Below are 22,894 nucleotides of genomic sequence, written 5' to 3'. Positions count from 1 at the left end.
AGGATTACAGGCGTGAGCCACCTCACTCAGTCTCAAATAAAGAAATTATTTAAAATTAAAAATTTTTTTAAAAATCCTGACACCAAAAAATTTTTTTAGAGAAGCAGAACTACTTCCTTTAAAAATATTATTGTATTCCTTTTGGGGACAAACCCCTGCAGGACTAATTATCCTACACATACTTGCAATGAACTCTTTTTTTTTTTTTTTTTAACGGAGTCTCTTTTTTTTCTGTCTCCCAGGCTTGAGTGCAGTTGCGTGATCTCCACTCACTGCAAGCTCCGCCTCCCGGGTTCACGCCATTCTCCTGCCTCAGCCTCTGGAGTAGCTGGGACTACAGGCGCCCGCCACCACACCCAGCTAATTTTTTTGTATTTTTAGTAGAGACTGGGTTTCACTGCATTAGCCAGGATGATCTCGATCTCCTGACCTCATGGTCCGCCCACCTCGGCCTCCCAAAGTGCTGGGATTACAGGCGTAAGCCACCGCGCCCGACCCATTTGCAATGAACTCTTTCATTCACCTAATGTTAAATTCTTCCCACGTACTTTGCTATAACAGTTCACAAGTTCTTCTCTCAAAATAAATGTTATGAGCATTACAGAAAGAGACATTTTCACCATCAGTTAAATTTGAATGAGCTAGAGTTCAATCACATAATTATTCTACAAATGAAAGTTCAACATGGACCAAAACTAGAGAAAGCACAAGGAGTAAACAATTATAATTTGAATCTGTATTTACTCTATGTGTTTATCCCAGACATGGCACTTCACAATCACTAACTCTTATTTGGATTAAAACATTTACGCTAATTTGTAGCCTCAGAAAACGTTGCAGTGCAAACTAAACACAAATCACTTTGAAAGTTGGAATACTTCATCCAGAGTAATGACATAAGGAATCAACAACTTTTTAGGACAGAATGCCATCAGTACAGTTAAATAATGTTCAACGATTCTAAAAGCCTAAGTGAGAAAGGAAAAAAATGAGGACTCCAAAACAGTGTGTCTTTTTTTTTTTTTTTTTTGAGACAGAGTCTCACTCTGTCACCCAGGCTGAAATGCAGTGGCGCTTTCTCTGCTCACTGCAACCTCCACCTGTGGGTTCAGGCAATTCTCCTTCTCCTGCCTCAGCCTCCCAAGTAGCTGGGATTACAGATGCCTGCCATCACCTGGCTAATTTTTACATTTTTAGTAGAGACAGGGTTTCACTACGTTGGCCAGGCTGGTTTTGAACTCTTGATCTCAAGTGATCCACCCACCGTGGCCCCTCCCAAAGTGCTGGGATTATGGGCGTAAGCTACCACACCTGACCTCCAAAACAGTGTGTTCCAAAGAGAAGTAATCCAAGGCCAAGACTCAGAAATCCTGGGTTTTGTTTTGCTATGCCTCACTCACTATGAGCCCTCTGACCAAGTGCTTTTATTCTCTAAGCTTCGTAGTTAATATGAGGTTACTGGAAACAAGATACCTAGCTCAGTGTACCCTGTAAATGACAGCATTCAGCATCTTACCTTTTATTATTACAAGCTGGTGATTCAGATATCGAATTTGGCATTCACTTTCATTTAACTTTTCAACTAAGTTCTCCAGTTGTCTCTCTTTTGCTTTGTTAAGAACCTGAAGTTGAATAATCTGCATATTTTCTGCAGAGTCTGGGAATTAAAGACAATTTATTAGATAAAAACATACCAAAATATAAATTTATAGTCATTTAAAGCAGTGTTTTTCAAACTGTGACTACAACTTTTCAGAGTATCATGAAATCAATTCAGTGAATTATGACTAGGATTAAAAAAAGAGAGATAAAATAGAATGTATCAGATTGTATCATGTAGTAAGAATCAGTCTTATTTTGTGAAACTTGTTTCATTTATACATACTTGTTCATATAGATATATGTTGTAGACCATATCACAATAAAAAAAATATGGTTCTTACAGTGGGTCACTGCTAGAAAAGTTTGAAAGTCACTGGTTTAAGTTATAACCCTGAATCACTACCTACCATTTTAGCCAATTAAAAGTTAGTATATAACAACTGCAATGAAATAAAGTAATATGCTCTCAGAAAATTAAAAACAAGTACATCAGCTTCTATAAAATCATTCTTAAAGAAAATTTCTAGATAGCCTCAAACTATTTTATTTTAGGCAGGAGTGGGGAAAACATAATATTTATATTGATGCTGGCACATAACTGAATTAATTAGCTAGTGAATAGATTAATCAAGAATTTGGGTGGGGGCAGAAGGGTTGAAAAACTATCCATTGGGTACTATGTTCACTGTTTGGGTAATGGGTTCACTAGAAGCCAAACCCCAGCATTATTTAATACACCCATGTAACAAACCTGCAAATGTACTCCTCAAATCCATAATTTAAAAAAAAAAAAAAGATTTTGAAGTCTTGTTTTAGAAACAACTAGTCATTTGGGGACCACTTTAAAAAGAGTCAGGAAAAAAATGAAAAAAAGGATTGGTGGGTATGCTTCAACTACATAATGATAAATGTTCTTCACTTCCTACTAGAACAATGTTTCTGTAAGCTTACAATCAGAAATAAATGCATTTACTGAGTTTTAACCACTTGCTAACTAAATAATTCCATCCTCTTTTTAAAAAGAGATCTGGTTAAATAAAGAAAATTAAAGACTGAAAAGTTTATACAAGTCAAACTCCTCATAGATCTTATAGTAGAGCTAGTCCCATCTCTCTCCGAACTTGTTTTTTTAAACTACTGTTGCTAAGAAACTATAATGACTAAATTGGCACTACCATTATTTAATTAACTTCCAAATGTCAAATTTAGACAAATGTGTAACTAACTCAACTTGAAGAAGTGCAGACTGTTAAGAAAGGTGAGGAAAGGTTTTTATATGCAGAAAGACCAGGAGATACAAATATAACTTTTCAAGGGAACTGAAAGAGTAAACACTAAGGAGATGTCAGGCCACTGCTGTGAGGTTCATTTACTCAACCTAAAACCAGTTATATCATATACACTGTCCACTTCCTCATTCCACAAAAAATGGAAGAACATAGAGAGGCCATCCTCATATTTGCTGTTGACTCCTTTAGGGGAAAATGAATTGTGGGCCTCCCCCTGTAACTACCCTGCCGTCCCAGTGTAAGATGGAAGCAACACTATGAAGTCACAACCCAAAAGTCCAGGTTTCTCTTTGGTATAGCCCAGGCAAGCCGGAATATCCAGTATGACTTTTCCCCTACTAATTAAAGGAAAACAAAAAAATAAAACAAAAACACTTGCTGTCACACTCTAGAATTACACTGGCTCTTCAATATGCACAATAATTAGAAGCTATTTAGTATGCCAGAGAGTATGACAAGAGTAATTCAGTACAGTCACTATACAGGTTTATATTTTGGGATTTTTGTTTTTTCATACTAGCATTGCATCTCAAAATTCTCTAGCAGCTATAAGCACTTTTTTCATTCCATATTTATATACATACTATACAAAAAAAACATTTGGCAAATGTCACACGACTGAACCTGATATCTAAGTAATTCTGAATATAAAGTAATTTGTATCAGAGTTGACTAATTATTACACTAAAAACTAAAATCAAAACAAAAAAGTTGATGATAGTGCTGATGTATTAAATTACACTTCTATATAGTCAAAAATCTGAGACTGAAAACTATGTTTCATTTTCCAAATTAGGCTTCAGTCAAAAAAAAATATATAAAGTTCATAAAAAGTCTTTTTAAATTTTTTTTAAATTTCAAATGAGCCCCAGTCTCCTGTATGATAGGTGAGGATACTAACCACTATACAAATGAGGAGAAAAGACTTAAACTAGAATGACTGAAATATAAAGTTGAGAAAATGTCTTTTAACTTTTCCTAATGGAAAATTTCCAATATATAAGAAAGTAAAGAGAATAATATGATGAATCTAGGTAAACCCATTTCCCAGATTCAACAATTATGAAGTCATGGCCAATTCAGCTCCATCTATATTCCCACCCAACATTACTCCTCAATAGCATATTATTTTAAAGTAAATCCTAGACTTCATGTCAGTTTATTCATAAATATTCTTTAGTATATATCTCTAAAAATAAGGGCTCTTTGAAATATCAAGCACAATTCTATTGTCATACTCAAAAAATAATAATTCTTGAATGTGCTCATATATTCACTGTGTGTTCAAATTTCCCCAATTATGTGGTATTAAAAAATAAATATAAACTTGATACCTACTCTCATTAGCTCCTAAAAATTGTTGTTGCAGGCCTTCAAATGTGTCACTTCCTGTTATCGCCTGGGCTGGTGAGCCATTATTCTGGGCAGAAGACTGATAAGGTTTATATGTCACTTTATTATACGGTTCCAAACCTTGACAACTGGGACCCTGTGATGAACCAAATTGCTATTATAGATAACAAACGAAACTGACAAGATTTGGCCTTTTCTTCCAAAATTATCTGAATTAGACACCTAAATTTTATGTTACAGAACTTACTTTTGGTACAGTTACAAAGTTTTATACACACACACACACACATATATATCTGCTCAAAAGTAGCACTTATTGTTACTTAACAATATTAATTAAAAGTCTGCAATACATAATTTATAGACAACTTCTACTTTTGAGCACACAATGAAGGCAATTTTATAAATAAAACCCAAGAATTCTAATAAGACTATATACAAATATTTTATTACAAATGATTTAGATTATGCCAATATCTTGGGAACATAAGAATGCACATATTCAATAACATGAACATGGAATATGGTGCCTCATAACTAATAAATATTCGGTAACTCTTATGGGGTGAGTAACACTCTACAGAGATAGAATTAAGAGAAAATAACCACTTAACAGCCCTAAAAAATCCATCCTGTCATTGCGTGACACAGACTAGCTGTTGAGGTATTTGCTGTCATCGAGAAATTCTAAGAAGCAACTAACTATATCCTGAGGTCTTACTTCATTAAACTCTCCCACAGGAAAAACAAAGTTTTTTGTTTTTTTCCTTCACATTCATCCTGTCTGCTGTTATATCACCATACAAAACAGATACCAGCTTTGACGTGTTTAACCTAAAATTTGTTATGAGTGGTAAGCAAGAAAACTGAGGAAATTCAATGTCACCTACCCAGAATTACTGCTTTAAAAACTACAGTAAGAGACCTGAACATAGCTTCTCACTAAAGCACAGTGCAGTGGTAGAAGCAGCAGTAAACGAGGACAGTTATTCTTTGGCAGACTTAACTTTTAATGTTTAATCAACTGTGTCCAAAGAGCCTCTATTTTAAACTTCCGACTTAAGATCATGATTGTATTAGACTGTAAACAGAAAATACCATGACTAATTCACCATAAACCTGCATAAGTGCCCTCTCAGAACTTTGTGTGGTTACATCATCTTACCATTGCACTCACATACATTTCCTGAACACATACAAACATCACACAAATGTGTGTGCACACACACAAGTTCTTCAAAGTCAAGTTTTTACAATACCTGAAAATGGTTCCATTGAGGATCTGAAAATTTAATTACATTGGTTGGTTGGTTATTAAATTCCTGCTTCTGACCATTGGTATATGGCCTAAAGTTTTCAGGAAGGTGATATAAATCAGTCTGTTCACATTTACTTGGAGGACTATAACCACTTCCACCTTCATCTCCACCTTCTTCAGGATGGTACACAGGATGTCGGTCTTCAGTTTTACTTCTGTTTTCTTCCCAGACATTGCCACATTTTTCTCCAGCATATAAACTCTGAATTTCATTATAGTCCTATTAGATAACAAGAGTAAAACATTGCACGAAGATCCATTCCCACCCTCATCAACGTCACCATCACACCAGATACTTACATTTACACTTTGAGATTTGGGCAGCATTTGCTCATTCCAGCTCATCTCCAATTGCTCAGGATGATGTGGTCTTGAGAAAAAGGAATACTTTCGATTTAAAGCCTATCATTTATTTGTACATAGATAACACAAAGAACCCCAAGATTTTAACATTTTTCCCTCCAACCTTCACCCAAAATTTTAAGAATCAACTTATAATTTTATAATCGTGTAATTATTAATCTTCATCAAAAGAAAAAGCCTTATAGAATTGCAATATACACGTGAAAGTGCCTTCAGCTGCTTACTGTCTGTCTGTGCCATCCTCGCTGCAGTCCGAATACTGGGGCTCGGGAGAGGAGAGGTCGTCATCCAGCATGTCATGGGGAAGGTCTGTGAGTAACTGCTGCAACTGAGTCAAAAGGGCTGCATCAATATCACACCAACTTAAACACAAGACACCAAGCCAAAGCTGCCTTGGAACGAGTGGGTTTTTACTGTAGAGGTCAAAGAAGTTCGTAATTCCCTCCTTTAACTAACTTCTTAAGTACCACACAAATTATATTCATCATTTCACTTGGGTAAAGGGGAATGCATAATTTTAGGATTTATATCAGAAGGCTTTTTTTTTTTTTTTTTAAACAAAGGTCTAAGATTTAAATATACAGTAGAATTAAAAAACCTTTTTGTGGAAACACAGCAAGTCACAATAATGGTACAATCAACGTATTATGTTATCACAGGGCAGGCAGACTAAGTCTCAGAATGCTGTTTTACCAGTAATCAGACCCTAATTGACAATTCCCCACAGGGAATGTGAGTAGCCAGATGCACTCTGGCCAGGTGATGAGAACAGCAGCAGCAGCAGGTGGCCTAGAAGCCCTTAAATGCTCTGATAACGTAGAAACCCGTGGAAACCCGGGGGAGTCACTAATTAGTAGAGATCTAATTCCAAAGATGAAAAGATACACAATACTCTGCTCTCATACAACATCTGCGTAAAAGAAGAGTTGGAAGACTGTTTTCTATAGATAGCACATGCAAAAGCATAACACTACACCTGATATTAAATATTTGATTTATCTCTATTATTTTCTAGAAAAAAAATCAGTTTTAGCAATCTGCTTATTATATAAACTAGACAGACAAAGTTAATTCAAATTTCAAATATGATAAAAAGATGAATAAATCAGCTATTCTGTAAGACATAATTCAGTAACTTTTAGGATTTCCATAACTATCTGCAATTGTCTTTCTTCAAAACCCAATATAATAATATTACCCTAAAAATCCCATTATATATATATCTTAAATTAAGTAACAATTAGAAGATCAAATATTATGTTACTAAATACTTTTTTGGGAAACTGTTTCTAATTACTTCTCTTTAAGAAACTAAGCACCAGTTTAATTAACAACTTGATTACATCCCTCCAAAGTACATCAATCAAACCCATAACATTATGCAAGTGGATTTTAAAGACCTTAAATACTCTGTAAAACCTTTCAGGAAAAAAAAAAATGAGATGCTCCTTGGTCTATAGCAGGTTATTTTTTTTCCACTTTACCTGTCATTAATACAAAAGAAATGAAATGTGGCCATAAAACATATCTGAGTATAATGTTAAGAATTACAAAAAAAAAAAAAAAAGAAAAACTTTCTTAAACAAAATATGTATAGTAAAAGTTAAATAAATATATTTTATGGGAGGTCTGAAAGGAATGCCCCAAATTCTTAACTGAGCTTTGGTGAAATAAAATTTGGAAATCGGAATACAGTATGTTGGAGCCACGTGGGTGGGAATACTTCTTCATCTATATTTATTTCTCATATTCACTGGATGGGTTTTTTTTTAAGGTTTTCTCAATCCATTTTTTTTTAAAGATGCAACAAGAGAAAGATACTTTCTTCAATGAAAAGTTATCTTCATCTTTAAATCTGTTTAATGCTAACATGAACACGCAAGACCCTCATGTATTGCTCACCTCCACATGCAAGGTGCTTGAAAAATCATTTTGAGAATTAGCCATATCAGAGTTGACTGAGAGATATAAAAAACAAGAAATACAAAAGACACAATATGCAAAACAAAACAGGACACATCAACATATTTGTATATGACATGCCTCACATGAAAGGTAGCAAAGCAATTCTACAAAGACACAAATGCACTAGAGAAAAAAATCGCATCTATGAGGTCTTTTAAAAGTAGTACCACTTGTTGTCTATAATCATGCATCACTGCTTTAAGGCAAAAGACTACCCCCACATGTTACACAAGGAAAAATAAAACAAAGCAAATCTTTTATACCTATATTAAGTAAAGACTTCTGAACAGAAAGAACATTTTCTTCTAAACCTTCAGTGAGGTTCAAGTACATAGCCTTAAAATTCAGGGGTGCCTTTTTTTCGCCCACACAAAAACAAAAAAACTACATAATAATTCAGCAGTTATTGTAGCTTTGTGACACCACAAAATTGGCATCCACAGAGAAAAATTAATTTGAGTATAAGCAATCAGCTAATCAAAATGCTTCCGGATCCACATATAAACATCAACTAGCAAAATCATCCCTATAGTATTTAGAGTCTTGCAAGATATTTTACATATATGCTAACATTTTAAAATTCATCTTCAAAAAATTTATCCATCAAGTTCTTTGGCATAGCCGGGTCATATTCCCTGGCTTCTATAAGTTTCAGGGCTGAGAAAAGCTAAATGAAGCCGTCCTAAATAAGGCCATTCAGGAATAAAATCCATCCTCCAGTGTTTCCATTTCCCAGGATCAAAGTGTGCCCTCCTCATATACACTGGCAAATTGCTTTTTGGTCACTGAACCCTGTGCAATAAAACATAAAATTGCCATATCTAGTTATGCATGTTACCTGTTACCAAATAGAGAAATTTAGAAACTATAAATTTTCCTCATTAAAGATCTATCAAACTTCCAAATACAGATTCAAGAACAGAAATAACAATCCTTATAAATGATAAGATTTAATACTAGGCATTAATTTAAAATTCATCAGACTGCTTTTTGGCTGCAAGCAGCAATCTCAACAGATATTACTGTGCATTAACTGAGTTTAAAAATTTAACAGATACCTTCCCTATAAAAAAGATAATTTACCACTCTAAGGCTTCAGTTGAAATAAATTCAGAATCATTCTATAAACTCCTCTCCCTTTCTACTTCACATATTTCTTTCTTAAAAAGAAAAAAAAAAAGAGCATTTTACTTTGTTAACAAAACACTTTGCAATAACCCATGTAGAACATACAAAAGCCTACATTCAGGGGCAAATGTAAAACAGAGAACATGTAAACCTTCTGTCAGGATTTTCAACTTAAATTAACTAAACAGATTATCTTCAGAGCCTATAATCCTCAATATTAATGAAGGCAAGAGGCCTCAAATTACAAACCATACAATAATCTTCTCCCAAGAGAAAGGGTAGCAAATGGAATACCTAACGGTCATATTCCCTTTGAACAGGTGACCTCTTAGTACACTTCTAAAAAGATTCTGATATTTTCAACTATGAATTATTAAATAATGCTTTCATGGATACACGCTAAATGTAAACAAATACTAGCTTTACAACTCCCTCTAGTGGAAACAAAATATCAAAATGTTTCCGTAATTACATCAAACAAGGCAGTTAAAAAGTGGAAGAAGGGTGGTCGGTCAGGAGATCGAGACCATCCTGGCTAACACGGTGAAATCCCGTCTCTACTAAAAATACAAAAAACTAGCCGGGCGAGGTGGCGGGCGCCTGTAGTCGCAGCTACTCAGGAGGCTGAGGCAGGAGAATGGCGTGAACCGGGGAGGCGGAGCTTGCAGTGAGCTGAGATCCGGCCACTGCACTCCAGCCTGGGCGACAGAGCGAGACTCCATCTCAAAAAAAAAAAAAAGTGGAAGAAAGGCTACACAATGGAAAGCTTGCCTCTAAAATACGTGATGCCAAGCTCATTGCGGAGCTTTATTATTCTATTAGAGAAGTACCGATATAGAAACCAAGTCAGTATTGCCAGGTGCAAGCTTCTATCTGCCACCTGCTACTTAAAACATCTACCTTTCTACTCAAGATCATTTTCAAAGATGTCATCACTAAATGACCCGTCATCAGCAAATACTATCTTGATATCATAGATTACCAAGTATTTCTGCCCCAAATCACCAGCTCCAGAACATATACACACATAAACAGATAATTTTACTATCTAGAACCAACAACCACCACAGAGCTACTTCTGGTGACACTGCAGAAAGTACACGTCTACTCCAGCTGACTGTGAGAGTCCAAAATGGCAATCTTCTTTAAGCTGTGGCTTTACCAACAACTAAGAGGCTTATAACAAGCATTCCTATTACAAAAAGACCTTTATCTGGGGCTGGGCACGGTGGCTCACGCCCGTAATCCCAGCACTTTGGGAGGCCAAGGCAGTTGGATCACCTGAGGTCAGGAGTTCAAGACCAGCCTGGCCAACATGGCAAAACGCCGTCTCTACTAAAAATACAAAAAAAATTAGCCAGGCATGGTGGCCCATGCCTCTAATCCCAGCTACTTGGGAGGCAGAGGCAGGAGAATAGCTCAAACCCAGGAGGCAGCACCAGCCGAGATTGCACGATTGCACTCCAGCATGGGCAACAAAGCAAGACTGCATCTCAAAAAAAAAAAAAAAAAAAAACTGTATCTCTGTAATATCTGACTGTGCAATCACAAGTATAGTGACTTTAAGTGAAGAGCATTTTTGCAAAGTCACATTGTTACATTATGAATGAGTTAATACAAGAGCTTCTGAATTATTTTCTGGGACAGCTTTATAAAGAAAAGTTTGCTTTGGATGAGATCTCCTCCTTAGCAAGAACGACAAGTATTATCAGCAGCTCTCAAGAGTACAATCAGAAAGTAATGTCCTCCAGTAAGTTAGGAGAAACATAAGTAATGTGTGACAATTAATGGATATTAACCGACATGATACGTATCTCTATGATGTCATCACCCTCGCTGATCTGCACCCTAATCTGCTCTGTCAACTATTTATAAGAGATGGAGTTTCAGTTAAAACACTGTGAGAAGCTGTGGTTTATGTACCTCTCTACCATGCATTTATGCCTTGACCCACAGTGGACCAACTTAATGTACCATTAAGAGTTGCAGCACTTTAGAAATAGATTATAGGACTTTTTTTTACAAAATTCTTGTTTTTTGTTTGCTTGTTTTTTGTTTTTGTTTTTGTTTTTTTTTTGGTTTTTTTTGCAAAATATGGGTCTATTCGTGATGGTCTCTGGCTTGAGATCCACTGGTCTAAATATCCTCTAAATATTGAATAACGTATTTACTAAATCCTTTCCTTTTTCTGAATGTTAAAGGCACTTTCTCCATTTGATCTTCAATGCTAACAGTGGAGAGAATAGAAATGGAAAAGGCTAAATCATAATTGTAAAGCTGCTCTTTAGGATGGCATGAAGGTTGGAATGGTGTATTCACTGGGATATGGGCACATGTGGACAAAATCCCAACTGGCACCAAAGCAACAAAATTAAACACAGCTTGGAAAAACATGCTGTATTAGCAACTGGCCTTTCATCCCAGACAGTGAAAATCAGGACTATCCAACCATGTACCAAGAGAGGCTCTCACAAACCCTTAGCAGGATAGACTATGAGTCAGATGTGGTATGCCTGGTAAGCCTTATAGCACATCATCAGGGATAAAGGCATTCCTCCCACGTCAGCGAATTGAACACAAAGTGATTCACTAAGTAGAGAAAGCAATATGCATTAGCCCACTGCTAACAGTTATAACCTAGCCACAATCCCAAAGCCGTAGTCCCAAAGCTACCAACCAGGTAGACAGGAAAAAACAGCTTTTTTTCTTTAATCTCTTAAGGCTGTGAGCCATTCGGCTATTGCTGGGTCAGGAAGACTGAGACAGTTAAAAAGCCTTCTAGATACACATGCAAGCTTGGGTTTGACCACCCAATTTATTACTTTAACTTGTAGTGACAAAGTATACATACAGCTGAAGATTTGTGAACAGTTCTGAAGTTTGTCACTAAAAGCTGAACCTCTCTAGCCTCTAATCTGTTTTCCTTGCAGCAATTATTTTTTAAAGTAAAAATATTTTTATTAGCATGAAGTTTTTTACAAATTTAACCATAATCATCATGTTAGAGCCAATTTAGCTATATATCCTTCCACTCTGCTGGAAATACTCATTCTTAGATACTTGATCTTTCAAGAACAACTTTTCCCCTGAAATTCCCTATCCCAGCATACAATCTATCAAAGAAGTGATCCCAAATAGCTATTTTCTATATTATCTAGAATTCATTGCCTCCTTGACTAGTATTCCCTCTAAAATTTTAACCACACAATACACTGGCAGTAAGCTCTAACACTCTACCTATCTCTCTAATATATTTCTCAATGAAAAATCACCTGTCAAAATATTTTTTCTTCTTTACAGTAGTGATTACTTAAACTGACCCTCTCAAGAATCCCAGTGGTTAAACCCCAGCCAACTATCGAAGCCCAGTCATGAAAACCTCATGCTGCAGGTTCAAAGTAACAGAAAATCCTCATTCCCATCCTTGCCACAACAATTGTTGTGAGGGGCCCTGCCAAAATCCAGAAACCCTCTCCAGGGTCATAAACTCAAATGCCCTCAGGGACCTGGCAGAGAATTTACCAGAGTGAAGCAGGCAGGTCTGAGTGCATAAGCCCATGTCTGTGTGAGAAGTGGGGACCGTGGCCAGCTGGGGAAGGAGAGCCACTGCTCAGCTCCAGCCCGCCTGCTGCCATGTGCAAATACAGGCCAGGTGTGGCCAGAGCTTTGGATGTTTTTTAGATAAGCCAGAGAATCTGCAGTGCTGCATAAAATTTTTGAATCTTCAAATACAGATTCAATTTTTTAAAAGACAATACCTGTCTATGAACCAAATCCAGCAAGTTGCCAGCTTTCTATCCCTGCCATAATTCTACCACCAGTCACATGAACAACGGTCAACTGACCCTATTCCTTGCTTCCTATTAATACTAATGGTCCCCAATAACTATTAAAGATTTCTTTACATGTTAGAAAATGGGTCATATAAAAAATAGTGTCAGGACAAAAGAAGCCTTTTATAACAGATAATCAAGAAATTTGACTTACACTAAAAACAACCAAAACAACTAACTTGACTTCCACCAATAACACTACTACTGCTGCTATTACTATTGCCACCATTTACTGAACACTTGCTATGTGCCACGTATTCTGCTAAACACTTTATATATAAATAATATGGTCTCTCCCTTTTATTCCTTTCCTTCTATAATCTATTCACCATGCAGCCTTCTGGAAGATCTTCAAAAATATAGTATCACTTTTCCCTGCTTAAAATCCTCCACTGGCTTCCCATTGCTCTAAGAATAAAATACAAACACCTTATCATGGCTTTCCATGATCTGACACCCACATCCACCACCCAACACTGGCTTATATGTACCCAATACCATGGCCTTCTGGCTGTGCCACAGATACACGGGTCTCTTCCCAACTTCCCAGCTTACACTCATTGGTGTTTTGGCCTAGACTGCTCTTCGTCAGGCTTCGGCATGGCTGGTTCCTTCTCATAAGTCAAGTCTCAGCTCAAATATTGCCTCCTCCCACAGACCTTCCCTCACCAGCCCATCTACAGCAATCCCCTACCAATTGCTTTCATAGCACTCCAGTTTGTTTTCCTGTCATTTATCAATGATATATCATCACTCACTCAAATTACTTTACTCACTTGTTTACTTATTGTCTGCCATCCCACTAGGATGTAAACTACCCAAAGCAAAGAGCCTTGTCAGACCTATTCATGGCAATGTTACAAGCACCTAGAATCTAACCTGCCACTTCCAAAGTCAACCATTACCTCCTAAATGAAAAGAAAAATTTAACCATTTATCTGATGGCATTATTCACGTTGTGTTTTATTCATGTCTCAAAACCAGAAGCATTCCACTTATCCACCTTTTCAGTCTAAATAGCAAGCAGAGTTTAGGGTTGTTTTAAAAAAAAAAAAAATCCAAATCCCTTCAAAATGACACAAGATGATATAATTTTGATCAAGAAATAAAACTTGTTAAAGACTGGGTTTAGAGTCTCTCTCTCTCTTTTTTTTTTTTTTTTTTTTAACAACTTACCTCTTTCTCTCTTTCATAGTCCTCTTTGTCATATTCCTCATCTTCATTTTGCGCTGGAAGTGCCACACTGCCAAAGTCTAATGACATGGTCATCCTATGGGAAGGGGAAGATGTTTGGTTTCTGAATATTCCATAAAATCTCCCCAGAACAAACTACGTAAGAGATGCCATACATACACAGAATGAAAAGACAGAAACAGACTAGGAGAAAATATGTATAACTCCATTATGGCCAATACAAATAATTGCGATTCATAGAAAACAGCTATATGACAGCAATTCATGGAAAAGAAAAAATGCAAATCGGTAATAAAACTATGAATAGACCTTTCTAGTGGTCTGAAAAGTATAAGTTAAAACAGTAAGATTTTTTGCCCACATATAAAATAAGATGACAATAGTAATAAACTAGAAATGTGCCAAATGTAAAAATCTTAAGCTCAAACAAAATTTCAAATGTGATATATTAAACATGGCACAGGCAGTACCCTAATTGCTTCATTTTTTTTTTTAATATCAGAAATCCAAATATCATGCTTTACAAGAAGAGGGCCCCTAAATCATGAGTAACTGCTACCCAGAAACCATTTACAATTCAGTAAATGCCATAGAGCGCACAACAAAATATAAGTCTTAAACGTCCTCCTCTTAAGCTTGATAAAATCAGGTTCTGGCAATACACTAAGGAAAAACAGAAGTGAAGGCTGTGAAGCTCCACCACTGTGGACTTCCAATTCCAAAAGCAACAGCAAGAGTTCCCTGGGGAGCAGTCACTGCTGCGGCAGAAGCAGCAGCAGGAAATGGGTTTTCAACTACTTACAGTCAAAAAAGCTGCTGCTGATTTAAATTATACTTAGGGATCCTGACACTACACATAAACCCCTTAGAACTTCAAAGCTCTGAACAATCCCAACAAAAAAAAAAGTAGGCAGGTGTCATCAATTACCTGGCCTAACACTGCCCTCCATTCAGTCCACTGTCGTTCATGCCAATGAAACGCACTTGGATGTGAGCCTGAGCCACAACTCATTCACTACATCTTTCAAGCTCTAAAATGTCATTAAATTGGAAGTAAAATCAGAAGCATAGAGACCCAGCAATCCAAATGCATTTTACCATAAAGAACTTAGCTCCCTCATCTTAACAGGTAAGAACTATATCACAAACTTTTGTGGAAGCCAATAGCTCTAGAGTAGACAATACCCCATTTCATCAGATCTAAGATGTCTTTGATTCTATGATGCAGTTCCATTTGTAGCAGTAGGAACAAGATGTAGGCAATCAAATTATGACATAACATTAATTTTAGGATGCAGTCTATGTTGTAGATATTAAAGTGTGAAAAGAAAATGTGCAAGCTAGACTAGATGAATATGGTATTAAAGATTAACACACATATGAATTTCAGTGGTGAAAATCCCCCTATGTCAAGTTTTTGTTTTTCAAAGACTGAGTTATGTTTCTTGGCCAACCTCAAATTTGCTGTCTACTTTCTAATCCCTTCCTCTCTGGTCCTTACACCCAACCCGTCCCTTTCAACTCATATCAACTCAGACTCTTTACATCAACTTAAAAACCCTCCAGCCTCTGCTTCTCAGACCACACCTACTCCTTTCTACCCTTGTGCCAGGGCTAAAGGGGGAAGAGACATGCATATTGAGGAAAATAAATCTAAGTCCATCTATAAGATGCCTTTTGTACATCAACATAAGATGAAGATATGAGTATGGTAAAGAGCCTATAATATGAAATGGTGAGGAAAAAACACACAATCACAAGTCTCTAGATTTTTTTTCTACTACTGCAAATGGACTTAATAGCGTAGAGAACACTATATATGAATAATGAAAATACTAGCCCAATTAAATCCCATCTCCTTAAAAGAGATGAAATTAAACTGGACCTTAAAGACATTCCTGAATCCTCCAGGCAGAAAAAATCCTTTCTGCTTCTGAATTCTGTGTCTTCTACCTCTCTTTCATTTAAATACAAATACAAGACAAAATACGGAATTTGGGTTAATTTCTCCTGAAGTTAGAGAAAGGAGGTTTGTTCCAATCCTTTATTAACCTGCCATCAACTGATGTTGATTATTGAAAAAGAACATTAAGATTTATAAGAGCCTATTGCTAAAAATGTAGCTACTAATATTTTAAATACAGGGCTACTTTTTCTCAGATAACGAATACTTACGTTATTGTTTTTAAAGTAAAGAGAATGTAAAATATCAAAGCATATATCTTTAATGTTATTTTAAATCCAAAACATGGCATTACCAAAGTCTCCCCCACTGAAGAAAAAAAGGTATAAGTTTTCCTTATGAGAACTATAAACTATGAAAGGCTTTAAGAAATGATTTCAGATATAAAGAGAAATCTGATCAACTTACGTGGTTAAAAATATATATACTGAAAAGGTAATACATATTTTAAATGAGACTAAAATAAAAGCTAATACTTTAACTTATTAATCACCACTCATTATCACTGCTACCAGAGACTTTAGTATAATATTCAGAACAACAAAAGAGACAGCTTTAAAAAAAAAATAGCAAGATAGCAAACCCAAAAGCCATAAAGAAAAATGTGATGGAAACCTAACCACAAAAAACAAAACTTTGTTTAAGGCAAAAGACATCATTAACAAGTCAAATATTGTGTATGAAAAAATACAGCCAGGCGCTGTGGCTCAAGCCTGTAATCCCAGCACTTTGGGAGACCGAGGCGGGAGGATCACGAGGTAAGGAGATCGAGACCATCCTGGCTAACATGGTGAAACCCCGCCTCTACTAAAAATACAAAAAAATCAGCCGGGCGTGGTGGTGGGCGCCTGTAGTCCCAGCTACTCGGGAGGCTGAGGCAGGATAATGGCGTGAACCCGGGAAGCGGAGCTTGCAGTGAGCCGAGATCACACCACTGCACTCCAGCCTGGGCAACAGAGCGAGACTCCGTCCCCAAAAAAAAAAAAGAAAAGAAAAAGAAAAAAAGAAAAAATACATCACTAACAAAGTCCAGAAAAATGAGAATCAGAAAAATATTTGCAAAGCACCTGACAAAGTCCCAATATAAAATTCTTAAAAAGACAGACAATCCAATATAAAATTGGGTGACTGATATGACAATTTATTTTAAAAAGTGTAAATCAATTAGTTTGAAAAGATGCTTAAGCTCGTGATGTTTCAAAAAAGTGTCATTTAAACAACAATATGCCACTTTCAACAACCACTAGATTGAAAAAAAAAAAAAAATTATCACCCAGTGGTGACTATTTTGTATTTTGTGTGGCTCATGAGTTGCTGGTGAAAATATGAACTGCTAAACCATCTTGAAAACTATCAAAATTAATATATTGAAAATGAACATTTGCACTAGTAAAATTATTTTTGAATTTGTCATACTATACCACTAGTAAAAATAATGAAAATTTTCTATATCTATTGACTCAAGGCTGACCACTTAAGAAATCAAGATGCAGAATAAGTGTACAGTATGTTTTGGTTTTCTTTTTCAGTAGCAGTCTGGTAGACTTTCTTCCTAGATAACTTTTTCTCAACCCTTAACAAGACTACAAAAAGTATGTCCTGTTGTTACACTCAGATGGATGCTCTGACCCAGCATTTCTTTCGTTGTCCCTGATTTTCTCTGCCCTCCTTGCAACAAAACCAATCAGTGTTTATTTAGACAAAAGATTACAAAGCAAAAGTAGTATTGTTTTCGCCTCATCTAATAAACTATAAGCACCCTGAAGGCAGAATTAAAATGTATCTACCCGCTTGCACATGGTAGGCACATAACAAATATTTGTTGACTGAATATGATACAGGCATGTTACCTTATAGGAATTCATTATTTCAATAAAATTTTATTGAATACCCACTGTGTTCCAGATCACATCCTAGATACATCTAAAACATGGTACCAGCCATGAGGAGCTCACTGTCTCTGTTCATCCTCTCTTAGAGCCACTGATATAAACAGTTACAATAACATATTGTAATAAATTCCGTAGTAGATGAAAGTACAAAGCACAAATTAACTTTTCCTAAGAAGAAAGGTTTAGAGAATTTTTACAGGAAAAAAAGAGCTTTTAGATTAGAAATAAATCTTAAAGGACACAATATGGCTATAACTGGCTCTAAGAATGAGGGCACTCATTCAGATAACCTGAGCTCAATTCTGGCTCTTTTATTTATCAGCAGTGCAGTCTTGAGCAAACCGTTTCTGCCTCTTCGTTAATGAAATGGGGGTGGAAACAATACCTACTTCAAAGATTGATTCTGAGGATTCACAAGATAATACATGTAAAGTAATTAGCACTATGTACCAATCAATACATTCTAGTTTTATTATCATTATGACATTATTACTGATGAATAGGAGTCTGACAGCTACCGAAGAGGTTACGGGAATAAAGAGGATTCCGCATATCTGAGAAAAGGTGAATGTGCAGCCTATGAGAAATGTCACTTCAAATAATGCAACCTCCTATGGAACAAAAATGCCACCCTCCTTCAAGATGCCCTTCCAAGCCTGTTCCCCCATAGAATAAGCCACTCCTTTGCACTTTCAGACTGTATGTCTTATGCTTTTCTTATGGCTTCTACTTCAGCTTCTCTTTAGTTGAGTGCATTCACCTGTCTGGGGAGTGCATGTTCATTGTCACGCACTATGAAGGTATATGGTGATAACAGGCTTAAATCAGACTCGAGTTCATGACTACGATATAGAAAGGGTTATAAACCCCCACAAAAGGGGTCTCTAAGAATTGCACTGGGAGTTGGGAAATTCTACTTACTTGCTGACATAACTCGCCTTCTAGAATGGAAATAGCCAGAGCACACAGCTCGGTTTAGACTTGCAACACCTGGTGGAGGCGCCCTATTCATTCATTCAACAATTTACCAAGCACTGTTCAAGATTACAGTTTAACGGGACGTGATGGAGGGAAAGAAAATAGACATAAAAACAAATGATCATGACATCTTGTGATCAGTGCTAATGACAGCACTTTGGACAAATTGATTTAAGTTGCTCAGAGAGCGGAGCGAGTAATGCTAATACACAACAGGCATCCACAGGCTAAGCGAATGACCTTGAGGAACTGTTTGGCGTCAGCTACAGCACTACAAACATGACCAAAGCCACACGGGGCCCATAACCCAGGACTGCTAGTTTTGGGAGCCAGCGTCACTTGTACTCGGTCAACACACGTGCACACAGCACCTACTGGGAGCCAGGAGTAACGCCAGGGTGACCAAGGTGGGGTCCGCAGAGTAGGGTCTCGGGGCGACCCCAGCAGTTTGGAAACGAGGCGGGCTTCCCATATGTCGCTTCTAAATAGGATATTGGAGGAATGAAGAGGTCTAAATGACACGTTAAAGGTAAAAGCTGAGCCCGCAACATGCGGGCAGTCCACCACCGCGGGATTTGGGGAGAGGGCAGGTCAGCCCCCGGGGAAACCTCAGCCAGGATCCCGAGGACCCCGCAACTCCTCTAACCCCAGGTCCAAGCCCACCCGTGAATCAGAACTCACCAGAGGCCACGGAGGCTGTTACCGCGAGGAAACTCTAGCCCTGGCGGAAGACCAACTTCTAGCAAACCCCCTTACCCTGGTTCTAGTCCACTAGCTCCTTCCTAGTCACAACCGAACCCACGGGGCGGAGGCCCTTAAGGAGCAGTCGCCTCCTTCAATCGCCGACTAGAAGCTCGCCCGGTGGGCGGAGCCGTGCCGGCTCGGGGCAGAGCGAGGAGCCAGGAGTCTCCGCCTTCCTCAAGCTTGGTTGAGAAGTCCGCCTGCAGTTGCAAAGCACGGCTGTTTGAAAGCGGGCGCCAGAGGTGGCGGGAAGCTCCCCCTGTGCGCCCATTGGTGAATTCGTGAGCCAATTACGAGGAAGTTACTCTGGAGTGGGCGGGCTGATCGGTTGCCTAGAGACGCCGAGGCGCTTTGCCCGCTACCTTCGGCCAGGGTGCACCGGCCTTACCGGGACCCCTTGCCCCTTTGGTAGCGGAGACTGCAGAGATGACTCGTGCCTCCTACGCTTCAGCACACAGAATCCCGCAGATTCCCCACCGAACTCTTGCCTTAGAGGTTTTTTACATTTCCCCTTCTTGTTTTCTAAGGCATCTGCTTCCCCATTACCTAACAGCCTTAGATGTTCTGCTTTGTCTTCTATCTTACTAGGTGCCGCTTTGTTTACATTTTTGCTTCTTTAAACTGATAAGATGGCACATTTGTCCACGTGTCTGTTCACTATTCTAATTTCCTCGGGTGTAAGTGTTCTTGTCGCTTAGGTGTATATTATCAACCTGCCCCTAAAGACAGCGCCACCCAGTCCTCAGTGAAGCCCAGCACTGTGTCTACCTTCTCTGGCTGAAACAGTTCCAGTGAATAATAAAGGAATTGGTGGCAGCAGGTTCACATATCCTTTCAACTCTTTCCCATGTGTACTGGCGTGGAGTAAAATGGCTGTTCGAGGCTCTTCATAATGTGGCTAGTTTTCCTTTGCTACTTCACCATCCACCCCCATGCCTACACTGACCCCTGTAACCCCATAAACTAGTATAGGGTTTGGCAAATAACAGGTAATTTAATCCACTGTAATAGAATGAATGAAATCACAGGCTGAGCTAACAATGGTTCCCAGAGCGCTTTTTTTGTTTCACCTGCTGTGAAAGCTGTTTCTTTCACCTGCATTGCCTCTACCTTAGTTCTCCTCCTACTTAGTTTTCGAGATAGACTATCACCTCTTTTGAAGCCTTTCATGATACATACTCCCTCACTTCGCAGAAATGATCTTTCCCACCTCTGTACACAGTGTATCCTATATATCCTATTATAGTTCTTATATCTACTATAAGTTTTTGTGTGTCTGTTACACTCAGTACAATGTGAATATCTTGAAGTACTCACTTTACTTCTTGGGTATCTAACATGTTTCATGACCCTGGTAGGCACTCAAAACAATTACATTAAATGAGTAAATGAATAAATGAACAAATAGATGAAGATTTTGGTAGGGGGGGTGGGCAGTAAAAGCAAATAAAAGGCATTCAACTAAATGGCATTTGTTGAATCCGAGCCAAGGCATCTTAGTGAGAATCAAATGCACTTTTCACTTCTCACATCCCACTGAAGTCGATTGGCAAACTTCTGTGCTGAGGGTTATAATGGAGTGCTGCAACAAGAATGCCAGGTGATCCCCATGCACAAACAACTGCTTCTTAGAAGGATGAAAGCATAAAAGGTGTCAGGGGAAACACAGGAGGAGGCAGTGTTTATAATCCTTTACACAGTGCTTTACAGATTGGTAAATTATTTCACAAGCATTATCTCATTCGGTTCTCACTACAACACTGTGGGGGGCCTAGGTATTCCTACCCCATTTTCCAGTTGAAGAAACTTACATAAAAATAAATTAAGTGACTTGTCCAAGGCTACACAGCTAATACAAGGCAGACAATTTGAAACCAGGTCCTTTATCTCCAAACCCAGAGCTCATCACTGCATACAAAATACTTTAGTGAGCCTAGTATATATGTGACAAAGAGGGAAAATAAAGAATAAATCAACCTCCCATCTTGCCATGCCTCTAAAAATAGTTTTTAGTGGAGTTATGGATATATTCGACTAAATTTTCTTTGACCACGTATCCTGTTTAAGTCCCAGCCTAGGTGCAGGGTAGGACTCCTATGCTCAAGGTACCAACACTTTGAGTTACAAGGTCCTTACATCGAAAGATAAATAATAACAAAAAATGTTTACTAAGTGTAGTAAGAATAGGCAATAATTCTAGGGAAAGTGAACACCTAAGGATGAATCTATCAAGGCAGGTTCGAGGAAGAAGAGAAGGAGAGAGCTCAACAGGCCAGTTGATTGGCATGAGTGAAATTTGAAGGCCAGACCAGCAAAAGTGCAGGAATCTTAAATTTAGAGGTAAGTCTGGAGAAGAAAGCAGGAAGGAGGTAGTCCATAGAAGAGCTTTAAGCCTGGGAGAATAGGAAAGGCATTCTACAGAGGTCAGGTAATGGTGTGCACATCTGAAGAAACACAAGCAGACAGAGGCATTCTGGGATAACAAAGGCAAATGTGGGGGAAGAAAGTAAAACTGCCAAAGATCTCAAATGCGGGACGAAAGGTTATTTGTGAAACGTTTGCTCCATGTTTGCCTTGCATGTTTTAAATGGGCACACCTATGAGCTGGGTGAGACATTTCAAGGGAAAATGTCGCATTATTGATGAGATGGGGTCCCTCCCACTAACAAGCATTTATAAAAGTAAAGCTAAACCATCATTTCTCCTTTTTCCTCCTTTTTGGTGTCAAAGCTATCAGGTCAAAGCAATGCCACCACAGGAGTGCTATCCAAAGTGCTATCATCAAGGAATACTATCCTCAAAGGAACACAGAACTTAGAGTAAGAAGATCTGAGTTCAAGTCCCAGCTCTCCTATCTACTAGCATTGTCCATAACAATTTAACACTCAAAAGCCTCGAAGTCCTTACCTGAAAATTGGTACTTCTCAGGATTGTGGCAAAAAAAAGCAAAACAAAAGAGAGATTGTGTGAAACAGCTTTTAAATGTAAAAATATTATTTTCCATTGTGTTTCTATGTACTATGGCTTATTGGACTAGAGTACACACGGGGGTCTGAGGTAGTTTTCATCCTTCAATCCAATCACGTTGACACTCAGTATTAGCTATCACAAGCACCGTTTGTTGAAATGGCTAGCCTTTATCTATTGAGTTGCTTTGCATCTTTGTCAAAAATCAGTTGGACATATTTGAGTGGTCTGCTTCTGGGTCCTCCATCTTGTTCCATTAACCTATGTATCTATTCCTCCACCAACATCAATACAGTCTTTAAAATGAT

At 37.8% G+C, this 22,894-nt stretch overlaps 1 protein-coding gene across 1 annotated transcript in view; it reads right to left on the bottom strand.

The window, feature by feature from the left end:
* Positions 1-19,758, bottom strand: part of LOC116268500 (centrosomal protein of 152 kDa-like) — a 73,533-nt gene extending 53,775 nt beyond the window's left edge. The window contains exons 1-7 of the mRNA XM_031661594.1: positions 19,560-19,758; positions 14,028-14,121; positions 6,150-6,253; positions 5,863-5,932; positions 5,504-5,782; positions 4,230-4,380; positions 1,517-1,657 (exon numbers count right to left, since the gene is read on the bottom strand). Of these exons, the coding sequence (XP_031517454.1) occupies positions 1,517-1,657; positions 4,230-4,380; positions 5,504-5,782; positions 5,863-5,932; positions 6,150-6,253; positions 14,028-14,120 (838 nt within the window). The 5' untranslated portion in view covers position 14,121; positions 19,560-19,758. The remainder of the gene's footprint in view (positions 1-1,516; positions 1,658-4,229; positions 4,381-5,503; positions 5,783-5,862; positions 5,933-6,149; positions 6,254-14,027; positions 14,122-19,559) is intronic.
* Positions 19,759-22,894: the final 3,136 nt, after the last annotated feature.

This window comes from Papio anubis, unplaced genomic scaffold (genome assembly GCF_008728515.1).
Source record: "Papio anubis isolate 15944 unplaced genomic scaffold, Panubis1.0 scaffold20, whole genome shotgun sequence".
In the NCBI taxonomy this organism is placed as follows: domain Eukaryota; kingdom Metazoa; phylum Chordata; class Mammalia; order Primates; family Cercopithecidae; genus Papio; species Papio anubis.
This window is presented reverse-complemented; position numbering and strand designations above follow the sequence as displayed.